This window comes from Oryctolagus cuniculus, chromosome 9, assembly GCF_964237555.1.
Source record: "Oryctolagus cuniculus chromosome 9, mOryCun1.1, whole genome shotgun sequence".
Lineage (NCBI taxonomy): Eukaryota > Metazoa > Chordata > Mammalia > Lagomorpha > Leporidae > Oryctolagus > Oryctolagus cuniculus.
This window is the reverse complement of record NC_091440.1, coordinates 123,651,800-123,679,514: the sequence shown is the minus strand read 5'-3', so window position 1 is coordinate 123,679,514 and position 27,715 is coordinate 123,651,800. Positions and strand designations below refer to the sequence as shown.

General features: G+C 43.1%; 1 protein-coding gene across 2 annotated transcripts in view; it reads left to right on the top strand.

Annotated features, from left to right (window-relative positions):
• Positions 1-27,715, top strand: part of ITPR2 (inositol 1,4,5-trisphosphate receptor type 2) — a 536,947-nt gene that overhangs the window by 395,504 nt on the left and 113,728 nt on the right. For both annotated transcript variants that reach the window (XM_051850872.2, XM_051850873.2), the window contains 3 exons: positions 17,226-17,333; positions 24,171-24,363; positions 26,690-26,815. In XM_051850872.2, coding sequence (XP_051706832.1) covers positions 17,226-17,333; positions 24,171-24,363; positions 26,690-26,815 — 427 coding nt within the window. The remainder of the gene's footprint in view (positions 1-17,225; positions 17,334-24,170; positions 24,364-26,689; positions 26,816-27,715) is intronic.

The following is a 27,715-nucleotide window of genomic DNA, read 5'->3' as shown; positions in this document are numbered from 1 at the left end:
GAAAATAAGTGTGAGGGCTTGGGATATACGAGCAAGGGAGGAGCAAGACTCAGAGGTGGGTGGGTCCAGTGGCCCCAGAGCACTCAGTAAGCAAAGTGCAGCTGTGTGCCAAGCCTTTGGCACTCAGCAAGTCACAGCATCCTGCCCAGAACAGTCATGCCAAGAGGCAGGGCCCAGCGCAGACAGCAATGAACAGAGCCACTGTGGGATGACTTCCTGGAGAGTGGACTCCCTCCAGAATGCGCGTGGAGTCAGAGGCACCCTGATGGAAAGCAGCTCAGCCAGCATGCCCTCTTTCCGGAAATCCCAGAGGAAAGTGGGATCTCAGTCCCCAAACAGGGAAGGAGGGGGGAATGGAATCACAGCTGGTGGAAGCTGGTGGCCCCACAGCCCACACTGTCCCTCCAAGCATCTTCTTTACACGGTGAATACGCCATGATTGCTCTTCAGAAGCCCAGGGTGTGTGAGTGTTGGCCAGGTCCGCCCTCCAGGTTTCCTAAGGCTCCTCACATGTACAAGTTGCTTTCCCCTTGGCACAGCTGCGTCCCCTAAACGCAGCGCCAGGAAGGACTCACAGGAAAGAGCCACAGGAACCGTTTGCACGGGCAGGTCTTTGTCCTCCAGAGCAGGCGTTTGCTGTAGCTTGTACCTCCTCTGTGCAGGGCTTCACGGCTCTCATCTGGTAAGGGAGCTTTGGGATCATGGATCTGTGCTAATTAAGTGGGAGCAGCCGCGAGGGCTTCATGCCGAGGGTGCTGATGGGAGCAGGAGGGAGAGACAGTCACCCTCATGCAGCTCATTAGTCCAGGGGAGGACTGGGATCCAGACAGCTCCGGAGATCAGACCCCAAGATGCTGCAAGAGGGCCCACAGAGCAGCACAAAAGGCACAAACACATGTCTGTGCCATTTTAACAGAAAACCATTTCTTTAGGCAAACATTGCTGGAAATCATTCCCCTCCCCCACCTCACCCTCTCTTATTGACCTTATCACCAAATCTAGAAGTGCCTCAAGTGTAACCTGCTTTTGTAGTTGATTGCTCTCACATGTTCAACTAAGGGAGAACTCTTGCAGGACAGTACTTTAAGCTCGCATGTCAAGAAAGTGCCCTTCGCGGCTTTTCCCACAGGCCCTGGTGTTCCCCTGTCTTGCAGGTCGTGATCGCAGGGACTGTGGTGCAGGCATAGCTGGTCTTGGCCAGCAGCTACTTCTCCCTGGCATCAGCCTGAGTTCTCTTTCTCTGTGAGGGGCATCCGGCTAGTAGCTGGCATTCACCAGGCTCTGTCTCTCCGCATTCAGCCTGTCTCGTGTCCTGTCTCTCAAAGCTGCCCAGTTTCTCCATTCTCACTGCCAAGCTTCTCCCACAGTCCTCTTCAGTTCTCACCTGGTCAGCAGCAGGCTCGTGTCTCTTTGTCTCCAGATAGTCCCTTGCAACCCCCTCTCCTCCGGGCATTCAGAAGGATTGTGTCTGCCTCCTTCCTAAGCATTTCAGAAGCTTCCAGTAAAACAGTATGCTCTCATTAACATGGCTTAGGAGATACTGTCTGACCGTGCTCCTGAATTCTCCAACTTTTTCTCTGACTTTGGTTCATGTTTATCAACTGGTCACTTTGCATCAGGTGCTGTGTCTCCTCTAAACCTCCCACCAAGTCTCTGAAATAAATAGGAGCATTAATGAAGGCCTCTTAGTAACCTCAGCTGCAGAAGAAGAGATAGAAGTTAAGTAGTTTTCCCACAGTTTCTTGGTTAACAAGGAGTATAGAAGGGATTTGAATCCAGGTCTATCCAGAGCCTGTGATACTAACCCCTGTGGAGTCCACTCAGCCATCTCCGTCATCAGCCCCCTTCCTGCATTTTCTGTGCCAGAATCAGCCCGTATTCTTCCTGATCACCTGGCTCAAACAGCACCATCTTTCACCTGCACTATTGCAGTAGGCTTCTGTTTCCCCAGCTCCCGCTCACCTGTGCTTGCGTTAGTGTCTTCTCTAGGACAGAAGCCACAGTGAACCCTTAAAAATGTAATGCAGACTATGTCACCTGTCTGCTCGACATCTTCTAATATGTACAGTTTCTCAGCGAGTATGACCTGGCCCTTCTACCCACCTCCCTGGCCACTTCCTTCTCTGTTACCGGGTCAAGCCACCTTGGTCTCATGGCTGTGCTTTGAAACCAACCACCATAACCCTGCTTTGTGTCTTTGAACGTGCTGTTGGTTCTGCATTCGAAGTTTCTGATCACTTGATTCGAAGTGGCATCCTACGTCCCCCTGGAGCCCATTCCTCCCATCCCTGGTTTTATTTTCTTGTTTGTTGCTTTGCATTTTGATAGACGTTTATGTCTCTCCTGCCGAGGTAAATCAGCTCCTTGAGAGTAGGAACGTGTGTCTGTGTTGTACATTATTATAACCCTGATGCCTAGAGCCCAACGTGGCACTCCTCAGAGGTTTATTACGTGTTTTAGAAGGAAGGTACAAGGCATCTACTAATCACATTTTTAGCTCCTGATGTCTTAAGTTATGAACAGAATTTTTCTTTGGTATTGGATTGGGAGAAGTGAGTCTTCATGTTAATACTGCAGATAAATTGTTGGTTGACCCAACAATATTAGTACTTATAGATAATTTATTACCTCATTAAGTGGTACAAAAGACACTTAAAAGGCAGGCAGTAACTTTGTCCAGAGTACCTGTGTGTTTGTGTTCAATATCTGTGTCCTTAAAGGTCTTCTTTATCAGTTAACTGTATTTTGAAAAAGGAAGATGAGGGCCGGCGCCGCGGCTCACTAGGCTAATCCTCCGCCTAGCGGCGCCGGCACACCGGGTTCTAGTCCCGGTCGGGGTGCCGGATTCTGTCCCGGTTGCCCCTCTTCCAGGCCAGCTCTCTGCTGTGGCCAGGGAGTGCAGTGGAGGATGGCCCAGGTGCTTGGGCCCTGCACCCCATGGGAGACCAGGAAAAGCACCTGGCTCCTGGCTCCTGCCATCGGATCAACACGGTGCGCCGGCCGCAGCGCGCCGGCCGCGGCGGCCATTGGAGGGTGAACCAATGGCAAAAGGAAGACCTTTCTGTCTCTCTCTCTCACTGTGCACTCTGCCTGTCAAAAAATAAATAAATAAAAAAAAAAAATAAAAAAAATGAAAAAGGAAGATGAGTTCTCCTAAATGAGTTTTTCTCTTGCCTCTCCTTTCTTTGTTTGCCTTCTCTTTGTCTTTCCATTTGCAACCTGGTCCTTTCACTTCTGAGTGACTCGATCAGGTTTACAAGGGTGTTGGGTGTCAAAGAATGAGCAAGTAACCAAATACAGCTTTCAAAATCCTTTGTGTCTTTTTAGTTTGATTCTGCTGATCTTAGAGTTGAAATTCACCTTGCCACCTCATTTCTTCCTCTGAAATGCAGAAGTTCATTTGAGTGGTAATTCTCACTTTTAAGAACCACTCTATATAACAAAAGCTGATTTTTTTTTTAGTAGCTGTTGATTAGACAGTTAAACGCAGAGATAGCAATAGCACGGCTTTTCTCAGTCTGATGTAACTCAGAAACAGAAAGCTAAAGGAACCTGAAGATGAAATGCTTTCAAGCAATTGAGTTTAAGGTTCTTGAAAATTATCTCAGAGTGCTTCAGCTCAGTTTCCCATTCCCCCCTCCCCCAGGCCACCCCCACATCCCCGACCTTACTTCTGGCTCCTTTGTGCACTTGAGACTTGAGATTGGAGGCTGAATTCCTGAGCACACTGGCAGTCAGAAAGCAGTTGTGAAACTCATCATTATGACTTGAGCCTTTAATTAACCCACTTTAACGTGGCTTTATCAGGACTCTGAGCAACAGCAAGGCCGTTGACTCATTCTTAGGATAGGGATGTCATAGGGAAGAGTAGAATAAAAAACTGTGCTTTGCACCGAGACTCCCTGGTCAGGAACTTCAGGGGAATTAGGGTCACGGGTCCTCCAGCGAGCCTCATTGAAATATCATTGCAGGTGTTATTGTTGTTTCACAGCTAGCTAATTAGACGTTAAAAATGTCAAGTGACTTGAACACGTTCCATGAAAGGTCTGTGACAGAACCAGAGATGATTCTGGAGTGTAGATAATAAGGCCACTCACTCCAGAAATTGGCCTGAGAGCAGCAGCTCTACATATTCCAGTCAACCATAAGAGCTCTCTAATATGGTCAAAGACCAGAAAAAGAGGACATTCAGCACCTTTTTGTGTTTGCTATGGGGGAAAAAATCACTGGAGACAATGACAGGATCAGTGCTTTTGAAGAGATGAGAAATGCTCCCATTTCTATTTTTTAACTATTATAACTGAATGACGAGTTTATTTTAGAAATAGGAATTAAAACATTTTCACATTTACATAGAATGTGGTAATTAACCATTTTCTAAAAATCAATCTCTTAAAAATTAAACACATGTAGCATTAAAAATCGAACTAATAAGCATGCAGAACATACTCTGCCGTTTATCCATCCACTCATCCACCATCTACTCATCCACTCACCCATCAACCATTCATCTGCCTACCCATCCATCCATCCATCTACCATCTACCCATCTGCCCAACCATGCACCCATTTGTAGGGGTGAACCAACGGAAGGAAGACCTTTGTCTCTGTCTCTCTCTCTCTCACTGTCTAACTCTATATGTCAAATTTAAAAAAGAAGAAAATAACTATTTTTATCTACTCTTTCCATGAAATTAAGCCCATTAATTTTATAAGTAAACATACATTTATATTTTATATATAAGACTATAAACCTCCTTGTAAACTGATTTATTACTTCGGTGGATTTAAAGTAATTTTTACCATTTTAGTATGGGAATGTTTTTAAGAACAAAGTGAACTCAGAAGCTAGAAGCTATATCAGGATTTGTGGCGCAGCAATTTAAGCCATCACTTGGGGCACCTGATCCTACTTTTGATTTAACTTCCTGCTAAGGCAAACCCAGGGAGGCAGCAGAAGATGTTTAAGTCCTTGGGTCCCTGCCACCCATGTGGGAGAACTGGATTGAGTCCTGGCTCCTGGCTTCAGCGTGGCTCATCCCTGGCTGTTGTGGGCATTTGGGGAATTAAACAGCAGATAGAAGGTCAGTCTTTCTCTCTCCCTCCCTCTCCCTTCCTCCCTTTCTCCCTCCTTCCCTCCCTCCCTCCTCTCTCTCTCTCTCTCCCTCTCTCTGCCTTTCAAATAAATAACCAATAAATATTAAAGTAGAATAGGATACATTGTCAATATTAATTTCAGTTTTTTTGAAGAATACGTTTAATAAACTATCATTAAGAATCTCTAAATGTTTATATTTTTCTTTTCTTTTTCATTTAAAAAATTGTTTTTGAGGCAGACACACATAGACACACACACACACACACACACAGAGAAGCACACAGATAGAGAACAAGAGCTCCCATCCACTGGTTCACTCCCCAGTACTCACAAAGGGTGGTTGCCCCAGGCTAGATCAAAGCCTAGGTGGCAGGGACTCTACTGCATGAGCCGCTGTTGCTCCCTACCTACCGTGGTCTACATTAGCAGGAAGTTGAAGTCAGGGGCTGGAGCTTAGAATTGAACCCAGGGACTCCAGTATAGGAGCAACATATCCCCACCTGCGGCTGAACTGCTAGGCCTGGTGTCCTCCCCTTCTTGTTTGTTTTTGGTGGAGAAAAACTCCTTTAAAACCAGTGGATCCTTTCATGTTTAGTTTTCATTTTAAAAAGGACCTGGTCCATCTTTGGTCAGGAATCTAGTTTTTTCTTGGTGATAATGTCTTTTCTCTATCAGAAAAGTGGTGCTCAATGTTAGCAGGATGGAAAGCACTTGAAGTCTCCTTGAAACAGATGGCTGGGCTGTACCCCCAGGGTTCCTGACTGGAAGGTCTGGGGTGCAGCTGATGACTTGGCATTTTTATGTGTTCCCAGGGGATTGTACAGGCTGGAAGCATTCGAGAGCCATCCTGTTAGGATGAGTGTTATGCATAAGTTGGAAATCCGGGTTTTGCATCACAAGGCCTTGTAATGCTTAGTGTCAAAAGCATAGTACCTGGTCATCACTGTGACGTAGGGGGTTCAAGTTGTCATTCAGGATGCTGGCATCCCATATCAGAGCACCAGTTCCAGTCTCTGCTGCTCTGCTTCCAATCCAGCTCCTTGCTAACGCACCTGGGAAGGTAGCTGAAGATGGCCCAAGTGCTTCCGCCCCTGTAACCACATGGGAGACCCTGATGGAGTTCAAGGCTTTTGGCTTCAGCCTGGTCTAGCCCCAGCTATTTGAATCAGTTGGGGAGTAAATGAGGGGTTGGAATATATCTCTATATATATCTCCCTCTCTTTCTCTCTCTGTAACTCTGCCTTTCAAATGAAAAGCCAAATCTTTAAGAAAGGAAGGAGAAGAAGGAAGACAAACAGGCAGGCTGACTCTAATGAATAGGAATCTACTTCATCTGAAAATAAGGAGTTTAATTTTTTTTAGATTTATTCATTTGAAAGGGTTAGAGAGAGAGGGAGAGACACAGAGGGTTCTTCCATCAACTATTTCACTCCCCAGATGGCTGCAATGGCCAGGGCTGGGTTAGGCTGAAGCCAGGAGTCAGGAGCTTTGTCTGGGTCTCCCATGTGGGTGGCAGGAGCCAACACTTGGGCCATCGTCTGCTGGTGTCCCCCAGGCCATTAGCAGGAGGTTGATCAGAAGTGGAGCAGCTGGACTCAACTGGCAGCTGTGTGGGATGCTGGCATCCCAGGTGGTAGCTTTACCTGCTATGCTGCAATGCCAGCCTCAGTTTAATTTTTTTCGTTATAATGCATTCCTTGTTCGTTTGTGTCTGTCTTTGTCTTAATTTGGCCAGTGTTATAGTGAAAGCAATTTACTGTTCTCTTAAGGATCGTAGTGGGTTTGTTTTTGAGATTAGATTAATAAAACCTGTAATATTTTAATGGGTAAAGGTACTCTAGGATGTGTATTGCTGACATTCCAGCTCTGCCCCACCCCATCCTGCTGGAGGAAGGGAAGGGACTAGTTCCTTACTTACTTTCTGTGTGAGAGTGGGGGGTGGGGGGGAGGAGAGGAGAGAGGGGAGAGAAGAGAGAGGAGAGGGGAGCGAGAAGCAGTCTCGACATCTCATACTTCCCTTAGGTCTGCGGCTCTTTGGTCTGGTGGCCCATGAAGCCCCCGCCGCTCTGTTGCATGGTGCTTGCGCACTCTCCAGGTCTTCCCCAGGCTTGCTGAAAGGCCCTCACTGTGCGTGCTCTTCTCTCTTGCCCCTCTTTGCTCTGGCCTTCCTTTGTTTGGGGCCTTCTCTTTGGGTTCTCAAACTGCCTGTTTTGAAAATCTAGAAAAACGAACACGATTTGTTTCTGTTTGCATTGCAGTTGCAGTGCACCATCTGTTAAAGACAGTATGCACGACTGTGTTCAGCTAGGGAGCAAGGATGTCTGGGAAAGAGTGCAGGACTAGAACGAAGAAGGAGGACTGAGGTTTCTGCTCTCTTCCCGTGAATCCGCCCCATCTTACTGTCGTCTGCTCCTGGCAGCACGCCATGAATCCTCTCCCCCACTTTTCCTTGCCTCTCCACTGTCTCATGTTCTCACCCTCTCCTTTGCGAGCCTCTGCTGTGTTCTTGGGAAAAGTGTGTCCTTCCCTATCGCTCTCCCCACGTTACGTGTCACCTCAGACTTGTGCTGGATGCTCGTGGGTCAGCTGGCTGGACTCTGCTGACCGACGTGGAGGGGATGTGCTCCCCTGCCAGGAACGCCTGGGCCCGATCTCCTTCTGTGGTGTGTAAATGCAGACACCTCCAGCCCCGTGAATGTTTTCTTGTAGCGACCACACCCTTGCGTCTCATGTGAAGAAACCCTTTCTTCTTATCGTGACCTTGACCCCTCCTAACCAAATACTAATTCTGGCATCAGTCTTATGGAAGAATGGTTATTTCTCCTTGGGCTGGGTTCTTTGTAGAGAACCTCAGTGCCGAGGGTAGCCCTGGAGAGAGGGCATCATTCCCAAACAGATCCTCTCACATCCCCAGATTCCTTTTCTAATAGAAGGGGCAAGGATGGGTAAAACATCTCATTTATATTGCCACAGTTAAGAGAAAAATTCCTTCACAGTTTGTGTTTGTATGAGCTTCCTGTGGCCATTGTAACAAATTACTTGAAAACATGGTGGCTCAAGATCGCAGGCACGGGGCTGGTGTTGTGGCATAGCAGGTTAAGCCGTCACCTGAGATGCTGGCATCACGTAGGAGGCCAGTTGGAGTCCTGATTGCTCCATTTCCAATCCAGCTCCCTGCACCTGGGAAAGCAGTGGAAGATGGCCCAAGTGCCTGGACCCCTGCTATCCACCCATGTGGGAGATAAAGATGCAGTTCCAGGCTCCTGATTCTAGCCTGGCCCAGCCCCAGCTGTTGCAGACATTGGGGATTAAACCAGTGGATGGAAGATTCTCTTTCTCTCTCTCTCTCTCTCTGTCCCTCTGTCTCTCTATCTCTCTCTTTCTCTGTTGCTCTGCCTTTCAAATAAATAAATATCTTTAAAAAAAAAAAGACATGCCTTGTCTTGTAGCTTGGGAAGCTGCTTACAGTGGCAGCAGGCCAGGGGCTCCCTGAAAAGCTCCAGTGCTGGATCCTTCTCGCCGCTCCCTGGTGTCTGGTGTTGGCCAGCCGTTCTGGGCGTCCCTAGATGTACCTCACTCTGCTCTGTCTTGTGTCACTGCGTAGCATTCTCCTGTGTTTCTGTTATGGGGACACTTGTCATTGTGTAACTTGGCTACAGTTGCAGAGCACCTTAAGATCACGTTCTTAGTTATCAGGGATCAGACTTGGCACACACTTCTTGGGGGTTGGTGTGGACACAGTTCAACCTACTGCAGTAGTTTCCACTTGAGCGCCTCACACAGGCGTTTGGTTTGGCTCCCAGATTCCCTGTGTGGTCCTGTCTTGTACCACCTCACTGTCCTCCATGACGGTGCACGAATCCGTCTCTGTGCTGAATGGCATCCTCACGCCTTCCTCCCTTCTCTGTGGGCAGAGGACCCATTCTCAAAGCCTCTGTCAGGTGCACTTCTCACGTGGTCCCGTTCTTTCTCTGTGCCATCCCATCAGATGGGACCCTTTGTAATTCTGCCTTTATTTCCCCTCATATCACGCCCATTCCTGTAATGGTTTTCATTCCTCCAGTTGAAAGTAGTTTGCTTAAATGAAGAGAAGACATCTTACTGATCTCTGTAATCCCATAGTTGCTACAACTGTGCCTTGCGTGTAACGGGATCACAGCATCAGAGAGGAAAATAGGTGTTTTGAAAACAGAGGGCTTCCATATTCAGATGGCAACAGTGTTGGTGGGGAAGCATTGTACAGTTGTTAATGTAAACCCACTAAGGCAATTATTTAACTTCAGATTCCAGCTCATGCTGTGGTCTTGGAAAAGCTAATTGCTATTTCACGTTTTTCCAATTAATAAAAGAACTTCTATGAAAAATTCACGGATGAGCCATACCAAGGATTAATTATGATTGAAAATCATACAAATGCAATTCCTTGGGATTTTTACTCCATCCTGACTTGAACTCAAACTGCAAAGAACATGAAAATCCTCATAAGAAGAAGATAAATGTGAAATGGTTTCATAAAAGATGCCACTAAATATGAAAAGCCCAGTCTGTCATTTTAGTCCCCAATGTGAGTTCAGAAAATGCCTGGTGCTCTAAGTCCCTGCGGTAGGTTTGTATTTATTTGTAAGATTTGTTTTTATATATGTGCATTTCATGAATGTGTGTGTATATACACATGTTTTTATTCCCATTTAATATTGAGTCTGTGTTTAAATAAGTTGCAAATGCTTCATGATTGCTAATGTGGTACAATACTTTCCTTTTTTCCTGTTCCTCAGGCAATGAAATAATCACAGCCCTTCCTAGCAAGTCTTTCCCTGTGGGGGACAGGTCTTCATTTGCTTCATAAGTCTGACTGTCCACCTGTGCTCTCGATCCTGATACATGTGCATCTATCTGCCCCTGTATTGCACTGCATTTTGTTGTAAACCTTTAACATGGCAGATGATAAGTTACCTCAAGCCTAGCTTTCCTATTTGTGATAATAACCTAATAGTGTTTTTTATTGGTGAAATTCTTTTGGCACCACATACTGAGTAGGTCTGCCAAATATAGGTGCCATTTCTACCCCAGACATATGCTCCTATTTTGGCTAATAGAGGTGTTTGTGGATTCCAAGCCTTTTCCAGGACCTAGAGTTTTCGCACCTACGTTACTCTCTGTTAACATGCAGGGCAGTAGCCCAGGTTCAGACTCATTATTCCTGATATTGATCGTTGGGCGGTTTTCCAGACTGTGTTGTGTAGTGATGTCAGCTGATTTCAAGTCCTGTTGGGAGAGTTTCTGTCAGTTGTGAAGTTGGATATCATAAGACGGCTGTCCTTGAATATCTTCATTAGCTGTTTTTCAGGTTTTAATTAGGATTTAAACGAGATTTTCACTGTGACAGCTCTCCACAAATGCACCATACCTGTCTAGAAACCAAGTGTTTTTTCCCTTTGGTTTACATACCATGTGCTATTTCTGCTTTGCATGCTCTTTGTTTGTTTTTATTTTTTAATTTATATCCTATTAAAAAAAAGGTCCATGAGAGGGTACAGTGGAAACACTGGAATTAATAATGTATTTAGTTGGTAGTGTTGTCATTCTATAGACTATTTTTTGTAGAATGGTACATAGGGTACCTCAAAAAAGTTTATGGAGCCGGCTCTGTGGCTCAATAGGCTAATCCTCCACCTGCGGCGCCGACACCCCTGGTTCTAGTCCCGGTTGCCCCTCTTCCAGTCCAGCTCTCTGCTGTGGCCCTGGAGTGCAGTGGGGGATGGCCCAAGTCCTTGGGCCCTGCACCCACATGGGAGACCAGGAGAAGCACCTGGCTCCTGGCTTCGGATCAGCGCAGGGCGCTGGCCACAGCGTGCCATTGGAGGGTGAACCAATGGCAAAGGAAGACCTTTCTCTCTGTCTCTCTCTCTCACTGTCCACTCTGCCTGTCAAAAAAATAAAAAAAAAATAATAAAAAGTTTATGGAAAACTGAATGAAAGTGTTTATTTTGGTGCGAAAAAATTGAAATCCATACATAAAAGAAATCTTCAGAAAGTTCATAAAAATGCATTTATGAAAATACTATGCATGGATATCACAGACTTTTTGCAACAAAATAAACACCTTTAATGCCATTTTCCCACAGGTTTTTTGTGAAGCACCCTCATATGTAGGAGACTAAATCTTTTTGAAAATATAAGAAATATGTAGATTGGTCTAAGAAATTTTATTACATTTTTGTAAGTTAAATGTTGAATAAGCAAGCCCTATATTGATGCTGTGATCTTCATGCATTTTAGAATCATTCAGATATTCCTTAATTCCCTTCTATTTTGTTCTTTATCATTGGGATGCTATCCGTGCTTTATCGTATAGAGAATATGAGAACATAAGTAAATAAGAAAAAAAGTAATATATTGTATTTCTGCAACTCTGGGAATTACACCATCATCAAATTTCTTTCTGATTGCTTTGTCTTTCTCCTTTATAGAGGAGGAAACTAAGAAACACTTCATTGAGGTGTTAGAGTCCTTGCCCACTATAATATATGAATGTATGCCATTAATTAACCCATTTCTTCATTTATTCAACAAATACTTAGTCTACTTTTTGTCCGAAGTTCAGTGTTTGGCTCGGCAGATGCAGAGATGAATGAGGCCACACCCTTTCCCTTGAGGGTATCGCGGCCCACTGGAGAGTGTGAGGAAGCGCATACCTAGGCGCACTGCTCTGCTTTTCAGTACTTTAATTAAATCACCTGAGAACTGCTCTTTGACAAAAAAAAAAAGGTTTGCTTGAGCACATAGTTTGGAGATTGCAGCTCAGGGTCGGTTGTCACCATACTCTGGAGTCTGTGGATGCGGATGTGGAGGTACCTTCATGTGGTATACCCGGAAGCAGATAGAAACTGGCTAATCGAAAGTTAAACTCAAAATAACCAACTCTGTCACAAGAGCCAACCTCCAAGGACATGTGTGACGCAAACACCGCCCACCAGCCCCACCTGCCAGATCAAGTCTCCACCCTCTATCCATCCACCACCGGCATTAAGACATAGGAGTTTAAATACCTGCATGAGTTTTGGGGGACAAGCCCTACTGTACCCATAACAGTAGGTTCGTGCCAGGCATTATCTGAACACAAAACGTGGAGGGGTGAGCAAGCCTGAGCCTTTGTACCTTGGAGAAGGCTCTCCAGTACTGAAATATTAAAATACGGTCAGAAAAAAATGGTGCAAGTATTTCCTTTTGGTTTTTATTCAATTTTTCAAAATTATATATTTTAATATTTCTGAGGCATGCACTGATTCCTAGTATGCATAAGTAATGAATGAAAATGCTGTTTTAACACTTTGAACATGTGAACGGAGATCTTAGCATTTTATATTTTAAAATGCTTTTTAGAGCATCACTTATCTACAGTGAAACAAGACAAATGTAGAAGCATCTCACTAAGACAACAGGGAGGTCAGAGGCCCTAAAATGTTTCTATTAAGCAAGATATGCTAAAAATGAAAAGTCTGTATACATTTGTTTACTATCAGTTATGTCACATAAAATAGAACTATTGTTTCCTTAAATTTTTTCACTATAAAGTGACTCTAAAGAAGTGAAAAGCCTTTTAATAAGTGCATCTATGAGAAAGGAAGGGTATTACTATCTCAACAAGGAAGCTATCGATTTAAGACTTAAGTTGTTCTGTTTTTAAATTCAGTCCACTAATCAAATATGTGTTGAGTACCTACTGTGTGTTAGATTCTGTCCTAAGCTTTGGAAATGTAACAGTGAGTGCAACAAAATTGTGTTCATAGGGGAACATGAGCTTCCTTTCTTTTAGAAGGGGGAGAATGAATAGAGCATACATTATAAAATGTATGATGTTAGATCCTAGTATGTGCTATGGAAAAAAATAAAGGCAGAGCTGGAGGAGGCGGGTGGGTTGATCTTCTAAGGTGTTGCATGTGAAAGGAGACCTGGAGCAGCTGAAGGGCCTAGAGGGAGTGAGACTCCAGGCAGACTGGAACCACAGCCGCCAGCGCCGTGTGGACAGGCAGGCGCCGGAGGCTGAGCCGTCAGTGGAACGATGTTCAGGAGGAAGGAGAGCCGGACTCAGTAGGTCCTCGCTGGCCACGGCGAGGACGTGGCTCCCACTCTGAGTGGGGGCCATGGGAGGCATCCTGGGAGGACAGAGACGGGACCTGATCGGAAGGACCCCTCTGGCTCCTGTGTTAAGGCTCGAGCTGACCTGGGAGGGACAGGGAGAGCAACTGAATCCTCCTGCAGTGGTCCAGGTGTGAGAAGATGGCAGCTCACACCAGAGTAACGGCAGTGAAGCGGGAACAAACCAGATGGCAGACATAAGTGCACACCTAAAACCTGACCATCGCTGATCTCTGCCTGCACTGCTCACTCTGACCAGCTCTTCCTAATTAGCATTTCCCTCTGCACCGCAACTCCTGCTGTTATTAAAACCACATAAGAAGTTACAGGGGCCAGCTCTGTGGCACAGTAGTTAAAGCCGCTGCCAGCATCCCATAGGTGTGCCAGTTCGAATCCCGGTGCTCCACTTCCCATTCAACTTTCTGCTAATGGGCCTGGGAAAGCAGTGGAGGATGGACCAAGTGCTTGGGCCCCTGCACACAGGTGGGAGACGCAGAAGAAGCTTCTGGCTCCTGGTTTTGGATTAGCCCAGCTGCGGCTATTGCAGCCACTTGGAGAGTGAACCAGCAGATGGAAGATCTCTGTATCTGTGTTTCTCTCTCTCTCTCTCTTTCAAGTAAATAAATAAGTCTTAGAAAAACAAACATAATTGAAAGTTATAGTTGTTTGATTCCACCAGCTTTTCCATGTTTCTCTGGACTTCACTTCCTTCTTTATTAAGTTAGATTAAATGAGATTCCATGATCTTCTTTAGATTAGATTAGATTCCACGCAGCCCTTAAATTCCTAACATAGACTCTTGATTTCTATGCATCTCTTTTTTTGTGTGTTGTTGAGCTCAGACAACAAAACTGCAAGTCTTGGTTAATTATAACTCTGTGGCTACTTCATGCCTGCACCCAGACGGCTGAACATTGCTGAAGAAAAACTCAGGAACATGGCTCACTGCCCCAGCTTGGACCACACATAAAGGAGACCCTTAGGACTTGCTGGAAATCCTACTCCTTTTCCTGTGTCCATTCACTTTCCCCAGCTGATGGCTTCAGGCCTTCTCATCCTCAAACATCCAGCCCCTCCTCCCTGTCCTCGTTATCCACTTCCCACTTAGAAAATAAAAGTGACCAGAAAACAGCACCCCTGTGTTCCCGCTGTCGCAACTACCCACACTCCGGTATCTGCTCCCCTAGTCTCAGCTGTCACTCAGGGTGAATCTTTCTCACCCTTTCACATGTGTACTAGATGATTCTGTCCCTGTTTAGTCAAGACACTACTCCAGCAAACCCTTTCTCCTGAAATCAGGGAAACATGATTTTGTGTTTTCCATATTAACAATAAAGCAAAACCTCCCTTTCACCCTGTTCCTTGTCTAGCCGCTCTCAGTTCTTGGCTCCCCCTTGCAGCAGTAGTTCTCCAGAGTTGCCTGTATTCCCACTCATCCTTAGCACCTCCTGGCCTCTCGTTGTTGTTTAAAATCACCACGGTTAAAGCTTGGCATCTACCTTTTCCAGGAACTTCTGCTCTCAAGCTTGCCGGTGACTTCCAAGTTGCTAAACCAAATGGCATTTCCCACTTCTTGCTTGGTTCGACTTAGCAGCAGCGTTTGAGACTGACTGACATTCCCTGCAACTTAGAATTCTCTCTTCACCAGGCTTCCCCAGCCCCTCATGGCACTGGCTTTGATGTTACCTTCATGACCCAACTTCCTCTTCTTTGCTTATGTTTTTCATTTCCGCGTCTCTCTTGGAGTTCCAGGAAGCTACTTTATCTAGGCTCACTTCTAGGTGATGTCTTTAAGGCTCATGATTTTAAATATCAGCCACACGCTGGTGACCCTCAACTCCTGCCCAGATCTGAGAAGCATGTCCAACAGCCTACTCAGCATCTCCTTTGAGATAACACACTGTCAGTCAGTCCAACTCAGAATCTACAGAACAGCTTTGTTTAGGGTCTCAAGAATTCAGTTCAGGAGGCACAGGTTCACTTGTTTCTGCTTTGGTGTTCCAGGGGAAGCAGGAAATGTGGAACTCTTACAGGCTATTGAAAGTTGAGAAGGAAGCGGCTAGGCGACTGATAAAAAAAAAAAAAAAAGTGTAAGCAGCATGGAAATGCCTGCGAAACAAGAAGTTTCTTACATCTCTTGCTATGCATTTTGAAACTTCAGGCCCAGTGTACTTGTTTGGTCATTCAGGTCAGTGCAGGTGCCTGTCAAGGGGTGGAGGTGACCAGAGTTCACATCCCAGGCGGCAGTTTGAATGGTACAGAAGTCCTAACCCTCTTTCAGTGTTGCTTCCATTGAGGTCTTCTTCTTATTGTCAAGATGCCTAAAGCTTTTGGTGTCCAAGCTAAATCCCGATTTCTCTCCCTAAATGTGCTAAATGTCATTCTTAACTCTTCTCCAGTGCCCCAGATCTTTTGTGTAAACAAATCATGCCAGTCTTACCTTCAAGAACTGGCCATTTCTACTAATTGCTAACGTGCCTGAATGATTACAATAAGTTTGTCTGTTGAAACTCATAGAGATTTTAGAAACCCCTGAAAGTCACAGTAAGTTTTGTAACTGTGATTTATATTAAAAATCTATATAATTCACATTTAGCTCACAATCAGATGTAAATATAAAACAGTAAATGGTTTTCCTGAGTGATTTGTGAATAATCTTGAAAGCCGGTACTGAAGTACAGTTTCAAAAATGTTTTGCTATATAGCAGCATCAGTTGAATAACTGTTTAACTTAACAGATTATTACTTGCAGGGATCATGTTCATTTGGTTTTATAGGTTTTATTTATAGGTTTATAGGTTTATTGGTTTTATATTTATTGTTTAAAATTTATCCACATTGTTTGTAATCACACTTTGTATGAATAACAGAAAGACTTATTGATTATTCAATACTACTGATAAAATACCAATTTGGTGGCCATATTGCCTGAGTCCAGTACCAGCTCTACTATTTTCTAGACATATTATCACAGACAAGTTCCTTATGCACTCTGTGCCTCAGTTTCCTTGTCTGTAATACAGGGATTCTATGAATGCCTACCCCAGCATATCGTAGTGGAATCCGATGAGATAATTTACTTGGAGTGTGTAGGGCAGTGCCTGGCTCAGTGTGAGAGGCAGGCACTGTGCTAGGAGTGAAAGAATTATGTGGCAGAGTGTTTCTTACTAATGGCCCTCAGGGAACTTGAGGCATTAGCCGAATATATGAAAGGTTGACGATATTGCAAGGTTTCAGGAATTGTTCAAGACAACGAGCCAGAAAAGTGACATCTGAAGGCTGTACGTATCCATTATCTGCAAAGTGAGAGGACGAGCCAACAGATGCCGTAGATGTTGAAGTGAGAACATCTACCAGCAGCAGTTAACAGTAATCTATGATGAACTTTTTGTTTATGATCACCCGGTTTCAATTACAGTAAATTGAGATGTGTACCCATGAAGTGCCACTTGTCACGTGCTCAGATGCAGGAGCGTACGGGCCTCAGCACACTATTCTTGATTATATGCATGAGAGAAACCGATCTGAAATGCAGACCCCTGCGTATGCGTATAGTACTGCTTATGTTGTTTTCACACCTACCATTCTACTACACTCTGGCATTCTACCTTCAGTCCCACTGCACTGTTGATCAAGTTGTTTTGCATGTGTGCAAACTGTTAAGTTTACTACAAGAGTGTCAATTGCATTTTCAAATATATGCATGCATCTGTGTGTGTGTGTGTGTGTGTGTGTGTATCACTGCGGATGTTTCTTCCTGGCACAAATGTACATTTATTGGAAATACATATGTCCTTAACAAATAGCTAATAGCTGGTCCTTGTGACTTCATTATTTATGCCTTTAAAATGCAGACAGTGCTTTCCCGAAACATAACCTTTAACTCCAGGACTTAGAAGCCATGTGTGCAAATGGACAAAGCCATTTCAAAGTTTGACCCCAAGAAAGAAGGAAAAAAGTCTGACATCTTTCATCTTTCCCTCTGCAGCTGGCCCGGCACAATAAACTGTTACAGCACATGCTCAAACCAGGACTGGATCCCGAGGAAGGAGATGAAGCCTTGAAGTATTATGCCAACCACACTGCTCAGATTGAGGTACCACGGATTCTTCCTCTTTTCTAAAGATTTTATGTATTTATTTGAGAGGTAGATTACAGACAGAGAGATGAAGAGACAGAAAGGTCTTGGATCCACTGGTTTACTCCTCAAATGCCTACAGTGGCTGGAGCTGGGCAGATCTGAAGCCAAGAGCCAGGAGCTTCTTTCAGGTCTCCCACATGGGTGCAGGGGCCTGAGGACTTTGGTCATCGTCTGCTGCTTTCCCAGGCCATTAGCAGAGAGCTGGATTGGAAGTGGAGCAGCTGGGAAGTGAACCAGTGCCCATATGGGATGTCGGCACTGCAGGTGAAGGCTTAGCCCACTAAGCCACGGCGCTATCCCTCCATTATTATTTTTTTCTTTTTGACAGGCAGAGTGGACAGTGAGAGAGAGAGACAAAGGTCTTCCTTTGCCGTTGGTTCACCCTCCAATGGCCGCTGTGGCTGGCATGCTGCGGCCAGCGCACCGCGCTGATCCAATGGCAGGAGCTAGGTACTTATCCTGGTCTCCCATGGGGTGCAGGGCCCAAGCACCTGGGCCATCCTCCACTGCACTCCCTGGCCACAGCAGAGAGCTGGCCTGGAAGAGGGGCAACCGGGACAGAATCCGGCACCCCGACCGGGACTAGAACCCGGTGTGCTGGCACCGCAAGGCTGAGGATTAGCCTAGTGAGCCGCGGCGCCAGCCTCCATTATTTCTTAAAAGGGATAAACAGTGAAAAGATATATTTACTTTGTTTTTTTCTCAAATTTTATGTATTTGTTTATACTTCATTTGAAAGACTGACAAAGACAGAAAAACAGAGCTCTTATCTGCTGGTTCACTCACCAAATGCGTGCATAGCTGGGGCTGGACCAGGCTGAAGCCAAGAATCAATCTGGGTCTCTCATGTGGGTGACAGGAACCCAACCACTTGAACCGTGGCCTGCTGCCTCTCAGGAAGCTGGAATTGGAGTGAAGCCGGGGACTGAACCCAGTCACTCTGACAGGCAACATCTGAACCTCTGTGCCAAGCACCTACCCGGTTGCTTTTACCTTCATATTTTTATTAAAACATTGAAGCAGAATTTAGTGATTAAAAGTGAAAGGGCATGCTAAAAGACGAATGAGGAGTGTTTTCTTAAGAAATTAAGGTACATACCTTTCAGAGTTTTTTTTAACTAGAACTATCTGTAAATTTTCTTGTGAATTTAATAGTTATTTTGTGTGCTTTTTTCCCCTTTTGGTCATAGAAGCAGTCACTACCGAGTAGTGATGTTTTAGAGACAAGACAGAAGCCATTGTTCAAGAAAAGATTTCTTTTTAAAAATTGTGGAAAACATTAAAATAGATTTCTGTATGTCTGTAGAAAGTGTTCAAAAATATAGAAAATGTGGAAGGCGGTGATGAAGTTTTCACATCAATAGCAGTAACTTGGAAGGATTCGACAGTTTCCATTTTTTCCATTTTTTGCCCCCCTAAAAGACATTATTTAATGGCTGGTGGCAGTTTAGGAGCTGTGGGTCAGAATGGACTTAACATTGTGTGTATGAGAGCCATCTGGCTGTCATTTACTATCTACAGTGTCATTTTGACACTAGTTGACAGAGCTAATCAAGCAGAAGTGAGCTGAGTAGTTGACGCTTGTCAGTCCTCATTTACATTCATACATTCATTCATTTTGGCAGACTTTCTTAGTTTTCAGCAGAGTACGTGGCAGGCTTCACTGCTGTTCACTCTCGGGGTATATAGTCACGGTGTCTTCCTGTTTCCCATCGCCGCACCTTTGGACTCATGAGTGTCACTGCTTTCTGTCACAAAGTGGATCCCTTGCTCACACTTGTAAACCTTAATAATACCATAGCTTTGGTGTGTGGCTTGACCTAGTAGAACCCAGGAGCTGGAGAAATTGATAGCAAATAGGCCAATAAACCAAGAAGGCCCTAAGGAAGGTTCCAGAAGCTAAAGTATAGGGCTAGGAGTACAGAAGAGATCAGGGAGAAGCAGGTGGACTGAAAAGGCCAGAGAGAGTGGTTTGGTTCCTGCCTGTGGGTGACAGGGCTGCTGTTGGAGGTGGTTGTCTTCATTCCCAGCTGAGAGGAGAGATTTCACCGTAGATCCATAGATGCAGACATTTAGCAAGTGTTTTCTGAACACTTACACTTTATCCACCCACATATACAGAAGATAATTCTGTATAGCAAGTGTATGGATAGAGAGCCAAGGAAATGTGTAGGGGAATAGCAATTAATGGCACCTGAGGAATTTCAGGATCCATTTCACAGAAAAGGCTACCATTAAGGATACATTAAAAATGAAAAGAAAAAAAAGCCGTTTATTTGAATGCTAGGAAGACAGAGCACGTGCCAATCCATTAGTTCCTTCTTGAATACAACTGCCAGACCTGAACTACAGCCAGGAGCCAGGAATGCCATCCAGGTCTCCCACGTGGGTGGCAGGAATGCAATTACACGGATCATCACCATTGCCTCCCAGGGTCTGCATAAGCAGGAAGCCAGAATTAGGAGCCGGAGCTTGAATATTGATGTGGGATGCCAGAATCTAAACACAGTCAGATACCTTCCCCAGAATGTATTAAAGATTGAGTACAGTTTCCTGTTACTTAAGACCAGCTGGGGTAATTCAGATAAAAGAAAGTGAACAAAGGGAAGGTGTACAGGAACACGGGGGTGGGGGTGGGGGATGACTGTTTTCGAAAGAGCACTCTGGTTGCTGTGTAGAGAAAGGATTAGGAAAGATAACATGGTAGAAAATACAGGTAAATCACACAGAAAGATTAGAAACAGTAGTATTGAAGAAGGCTAGATTAATCCCATCAAGGTTACATGTACCAATGCCATCTCACTAGTCCAAGTGATCAATTTCAGTTCACAGCTGATCACACTGATAGGTCTAAGAGTCAAAGGGATCACACAAACAAGACTAGTGCCTGCTAATACTGATAGAATAACAAAGGGAGAGAATGATCCAACATGGGAAGCGAGATACACCGCAGACTGGCAGAATGGCAGATGTCCTAAACAGCACTCTGACCTCAGAATCAGCCCTTAAGGCATTCGGATCTGGCTGAAGAGTCCATGAGAGTATCTTAGGCATGGAAAGCCAAGACACTCTGGCAAAAACAAAACAAAACAAAACAAACAAACCCCTAAATGAAAGATCTCTGCAAGTGAGATCCCAGTAGAAAGAACGGGCCATCAAAGGAGGAGGTACCTTTCTCTGAAGGGAGGAGAGAACTTCTACTTTGACTATGACCTTTTTCTAAATAAGATTGTGAATTAATGCTATAACTAGTACTCAAACAGTATTTTACACTTTATGTTCTATGTGGGTGCAAACTGATGAAATCTTTACTTAATATATACTAAATCGATCTTCTGTATATAAAGATAATTGAAAATTAATCTTGATGTGAACGGAATGGGAGAGGGAGCGGGAGATGGGAGGGGTGCGAGTGGGAGGGAAGTTATGTGGGGGGAAGCCACTGTAATCCATAAACTGTACTTTGGAAATTTATATTTACTAAATAAAAGTCTAAAAAAAAGGCTAGATTGGCAAATCCATGCACATACATAAAGACAGATGAATCTGTGTGTGTGTGTGTGTGTGTGTGTGTGTGTGTATACATACACGTACATACATACATACACAGAGATAAAGGGAAAGAGAGAAAAATCTAGATATACTAACAGGACTTGATGTTGGATTTCACATGTAAGGTCAGGTAAAGGATGCCTCTTAGGCCACTGGTGTGAACAAATGGTCATGTGCCCCCCTTTTTGGGGGGAGGAACCCTCCATTCTTGTTCTTTGTCCATTGAGTGTCACAAAGATAGTGACAAAACCAAAGCTGCACACCAACAGCACGAGCTTGACTCAGTGGCCAGAGACTGGAAAAGGGAAAACCGAGTTCACAAACCAGCTTCTCACGCTGCTGGTGGCTGAGGAATCAGCGATAGCAGGCAGTAGACACGAGGGGAGGAGGGTGCTCACAACGGGAGGACTATATGTGGATTTTCTGGGTAAGGGGAGGCTCAGAATCTGGGTCCTATAGAATCTGTCCTATAACTGTGTCTTCCACCAGTTGTCATGACAATTGTCAACCATCACAGAGCTGGTGGAAATGATGTTAAGCATGGAAACGAGGCTTGCTGTGGGCCTGTGGTGGCATTGGCAGCCATCTTGGATGTGACCCATTTAAACCTTTTAGCCTGGGAAGCAGCTTCTGCTCTTAAGCCATCTTGTTCTCAGAATGAAACAATGTTAGGGTGAGGGAGGAAACTTAACTAGCCTGTGCCGGCACTGACCTGGGTTACAGACGGAAGTTGGTGCCAAGTACTGGCATGGGAATTCTAGGAGAGAATGGAGTTTCGTAGTTAAAAGATAGATGATTCTTTTTTTCCTCCCCAGAAACATTCTATTTAAGGTATACAAACTTTATGCATTTCATAAATACAACTTTAGTGGTTCTTCCCACTGTAGATTCTTTATTCATCCTCAGACAGACTGAATTTGAGGTATTTAGACATCCATGAACTTGAACACAGAAATCCAGGTTTCAGAGGAGTCGTCTGGGCTCTAAGTTTTTCACATGCTTATTCCCAGACTCTCTCGTATGATGTCCCTGGAGAAGCCTCCCCTCCCTCCTCCTGTCACTCATTAATTCCACCCCACATAGCTCCCTAGCAGTTTGATCATTAGTTTAATCCCGATCACACTTGGAGTAGTGTCTGCTCTGTATGTCACTTGTCACCTGCCTGTGGCAGGAGGTCTTGATCATCTTTGCTTTTCCAAGACTGAACACTGCCCACAACACAACCAAAATAATTAATGTTGTGGAGAATAGTTTGTCTGTAAGTGACGGACTTAAAAACGCCGGAAAACAGAAGGGGATTTCAGTTTAATTGTCTGTCCAAGAAGGATATGCCCTATAATGATTGTTCTGCTCTAAATTCTTCCAGGGATAGAAATCACACTTCTTCCAGAGGAAACTGACCAAATTTTGGACTCAAACAATTAGAAAGTTTTCATTTTTCTTTAACTGGAAAGTTCACAGTAGCTCCCTTTAATGTTTTCCCAGTGTTTCCTTCTGAACACAGTTGCTTGGCCCTAACATTTGAAGAACCATCTTGAATGCTGAACTACAAGTTCCTATTGATTGGGGTTTCTGTTGTTTTTCTGTTGTTTTTCACTTTGAACTCTCCGAAATTCTTCACATAAGGATTGAAGCAACATTTGTTGAATCAATGCATAGAAAAATTATCCATATTTGTCATTTTACAGTTAATGCATTTTCATTTCCTTCAGTAATCCTTCCAGTTTGCAAATGCCCTTTGTAAAATGTGACACTGAGCATCAAACATGACATTTCAGAAAGGGACTGAATTGCTTGGCTTGTGATTATCAAGACATTATTTTCTCAGGCACACAGAGATTCTTCTTCTACATATGGGATACTGTTTGATCAAATCGGTCTTTTTTTTACCTCATGTGGTTGCCTACCATACCGTTATGTCCAATTGTTTTGTACAATTGATTTTTTAAAAACTGTATGCAGAAATTTGTATTTACCACTAGTAGATCTCATCTTGTTTGTTATGATAGTATGCAGTTACACCAGTATATTATGATAATACTCTAGTATGTGGTTAATATATCCTAAATATATGATTTAAGATACCTTCTGTTATAGAATACCAGACTTAATGTTGTTTAAACAATAAAAATTAATAATAACAATAAAAATTTGTATTAATTATGGGGTGCCTGGAGGTACTGGTGGTTCTGTAATTAATCCAGTGCCTCGGTGATGTCTTCCCACAGGCAGGCCTGCCCTGCCCTTCTGCTGGGCTCCCTATCGTGCTGGCAATATTTCACCTCATAGGTACAAGATAGCCGTCAGAGTTTTAAGCATCATATCCTTAATTCGCCCTTTTGTTGTACGCAAAAAAAGAAAGAGGGTACAGGCAAAAAATGAAATTTGGTTTGTTTGTTTGTTTGTTTATTTATATCTCATGTGGCTCTCTTCCTTTATTGAGAAGTAAACTCTTTCTTGGAAGCCCCTCCAGATTTCTCCTTTTGCCTTGTTTTCTAAACTTTGGTCACTTGCACTCCCACAACAGCAGTCAGTGACAGAGGGAAATAGAATTACTATTCAGAGTTAGACCAAGCCCTGAAAACTGGGCACAGTGTATACATGTGAACCTTGAACTTGAGGTGTCACAAAATGTGTTACATAATGAATCTATATCTGACTATTCAGCCTGATTTTTCTTGGCTAACATTAAATAGTCAAGAATATAAAAATAAAAATAAAAGAGGTCCAAAATAATGAATATTTGCATATATTCATACTATGCTAAAATGGATGTTATGTGTCTTGCCATGAATAAGATAATATTTTGTTGATAAAGCACCTTTCTCTGTAGAATTCCAATGCATGATGCTGAACTCTTTTGTTCTCCAACATCCCTTTTTAGAAATAAAAGGCTGAGAACAGGAGTGTGTGTGTAGGGCCGCCTTGCCAGTCACCTGCTAGACCATCCTTGCTCTGTGATATGCTTCACAGAATTAAAAGAAAATGACAGAAGTTTAATGCTGAGTCAGAAGGAATGGAAAAGCTTAATTTTTGCTATTTATAACCAAGTGTGGTGTTTATGACATGTCAGTTTCTTTTAAAGAAAAAAATACAAAGTAGTATAGTGGAGGACTATTTTAGATATTTCATGCTGGTTAATGTTTTCATACTAATTCATAAACTCATATTAAAAGCAAAATATAGTCTAAGACTGAGGTGTGCGAAGGGCTAACAGCAAATGCAAATCAATGTTTTCAGATCGTTCGGCATGATAGGACGATGGAGCAGATTGTTTTTCCTGTGCCCAACATATGTGAATATCTCACACGGGAGTCCAAGTGCCGAGTGTACAATACGACCGAAAGGGACGAACAAGGAAGCAAAGTGAATGACTTTTTCCAGCAAACAGAAGATCTCTACAATGAAATGAAGTGGCAGAAGAAAATTAGGAGTGAGTACCCTAACCTGGAGCAACTTGGTTTTTGCATAGTGGTAGATAAACTGGTACTTTGGGACCCAAGATGGCAATTCATGTATATTCTGCATTGATTTCTTGCCAGGCTGATGTTACTGCAATCTCTCAGATGTGTAAGCTCAGGCTGCCCCCAGAGCAGAGACCCCTGCCGCTTAATGAAAGCAGAAAACCCTGCCTCATTAGGTCATCTTTTACTGATGCTGTTTTTGATAAGTGTGTGAAATGCAAGGTTGAGGCTGTCCACCACAGCTGGTGAACAGCTGCAGGTTGGAAGCCCATGAGTCGGCCACAACTGGCCTTGACCATAGTGAATAGACTGGAGCAGCCCAGGCACCAGCACCCCCGTCCTCTGTTGTCCTGTAGTTGAGTGGATGTTGAATGTTCCTGTGGGAGTCATTCTTCCCATGTATCTTTATTTCCCCAATCAGACAACCTGAACATTTCATCACACTGGTGGTCAAGTAAACCAATGTAATAATTTCACAGCTAACTATCAGTGTAATACAGTTCCTATTACTTCTGTCTCAGCACTGAAGTCTGTTTGGAAATGTTGGAAATGCTGAGTTTTAAAAGGTAAATACATAATTTTCCCAGATATGGGGTACCATGAGATTTTAGAATAATTGAATGGGGGAACTTGTTTATCTCTTTTGTCTTTTGAGAAGTTGCCCTGGCGAGCGTGTATGCTTTCTCAATGCCTCTATTCACAGCATTTCATCATTCTAGGAATGCTAGATTTGTGTCTTTGAGAAGAGCTTGAGAAACACTCCCTTTGGGTATTAGATTGTGGCATGCATTTTCAGGATCTCTTAGCAGAACGTTTGAAAAGAATCAAAGAAATTACTCCCTCTTAGTGTTTTACCTTGTAGAACTTACGGAATTCAGTAAAATTTGGGACATCAAAAATATTTATGAAGACTCAGTAATTTTATTTGGATCATCTGGACAACATGATGTTCTCTCTGACAAAAAAATAAATCGAATAATGAACTAGAAGTGTAGGTTCTGTGCTCTTTTTGATAAATATTTTATGATTTATCAAAAAATAAATCTTAAATTAATTCCCATGTATATTTTAGTTCAAATTTGGAAGCAGCCTATTATGAGGCTATAGGAAGAATCTCATTTACTTGGTAGATTTATAATTAAGGACTTATTTCAAATGTCTGCATCAAAATCTAATTTTGTCTTAATATTCTGCTTTTAAAAATGAGGACTTCTAATTTATGAGTGATATGTCAATGAAATGAATGAAAAGCCATGACATAGCATAGCTTGGTCTAGGGTTGGAATATTCCTTCCAAGAGGAGGAAAACAAGATGTCCTGAAGGAAAATGTGGTTTATAAGTAATACTGTAAGTGACACCAGATTGAAATTCACAGGATTTATCTGACAAGTTGATCATTTCTTTTTGAAGAAATCTATGCAATTCTTCTCCTCAATTAACTGCAGTATTTTGATCCTGGGGTTAAGACATTCAGAGTTAGAGAATGGACAAGACCTGAAAGAGCCATAAGCTTCCATTCAAACTTAGTGCATTACATACCTGTTCAGTTGTTCAGGGCGGTTGGGAAGAACTCATTTTTGGTGTGTTTGTATACAGTAGATACCTATGGTGGCTGACAGAAGTCTCTTTCTGAAACTGTTCAGCAAAGCCCTCCCACTTACTGGTAGCTCTTATTGTAGCTTTTATCTTCTTCTATTTCAAACCCGGTAAGTCCTTCATAAGCTTTAGGGTTTAAAATGTAGATAATATTATAAACTGCTGGTTATCAGGAAGTAGTATTGTGCCTGGAGTTTCCTAGTTTCAAGCTGCAGTGGCCATATCGTAGGACTTCTCACTGCAGTTGTATCTGGGCTAAGGGTTTTGATTTCTATAAGACTCTAAGATATGCTAGTAGTGCAATTCATCAGTGATGCCAAGTTATACAGTGATGGATATCATTCCATTAAAGAGGGCCCTAAGCAGCTGTTAACCTGCCTCCCCCTAATCTACCCTGATGGATTAGAGAGAACTGTTACAGAATCACTTTTCCAAACCACCTTTTGCAATTGCTGAATTTCCCTTCTTTGATAGTTTAGGTGTAAACGGACTAAAGGATGAAAGAAAGAATCAAATATAAAACACCCTCCTGATACTGATTATTTTTAGTGGACTGGCTACAATACGTCATCTTAAATATTTAAATTTGCTTTTGGAATAGTTCGTAATGGTGCATTTATGAAAACAGTTCGTAAGGCTCATGTGTTGAAACCATGGTTCATTTTCTGTTCTGTCCCCTTGCCCTTCCTGCTTCCTAGGTAACCCTGCCCTGTTCTGGTTCTCAAGGCACATCTCTCTCTGGGGCAGCATTTCCTTCAACCTGGCCGTGTTCATCAACCTAGCCGTTGCTCTCTTCTACCCATTTGGGGATGATGGAGATGAAGGCAAGTGCTTCTCTTTCCTTGAATGATATAGATCTGAGAATTCTAAGATGAGTTCTCCAAATGTGTTCATTAACTGTTTAAAACCTCAACATGAGAATAACTTAATTCTTGTTGTTAAATAGATTTTTCTATATTCAGTGCAAGTTGAGTATGAAAATAAGTGGACAAGGCAGAAAACTGGTCAACAGAAATGTAATTTTTCGAAAAGTTCATGCACAGAATACTATTAGAATGATATTACACAGTGACATGTAAAGCACTGAAAAAATAAGTGGTTATTTCTGCCTCATTATCTTGACCAAAAGCATTTTATACAATATCATCTCCATTAAGTAAATGGAAATTTTGTGTGCAAATACTATAATTACCTTAAATAGTGACACTTACATTTTATTGTCTTTGCTTTCTGTCTTGTTCCAAGTTTCCATAGTAAGCATGTGTGCAATCTAAAGAACAATTTTAATTCTCTGCAAATACATACAAAGTTAACTATTTGTTGCTTCATGCTTCAATAACATAGCATAAGACAAAAATCTAATAATAGAGATTTGGGAGTGTTGACTATGAAGTTAATATTATTAAGCTATTATTACACGAGCCTTCATAGAAAGAGTGATAAGAGAAATACCAATTTAAGTGAAATAGGAGATACTGGATAAATATACTAAAAGATGGGACTTTGGGAAACCAACTTTAAGTTTCGCAGGGTATGTGGGAATGTACATTATAGCCTTGGGATTCATTTTAAAGTGGATATGGAAAGAATGGCTTGAAGGAAAAGATGAAAGAAATCAGTAAATTACAACCATGAGATACCTTTGAATCTCATCCATATATAGGTTTATTGTGAGAATTTAATGAGATGCTATAGCTAATACATTTAGAATAGTACCTTGGTAA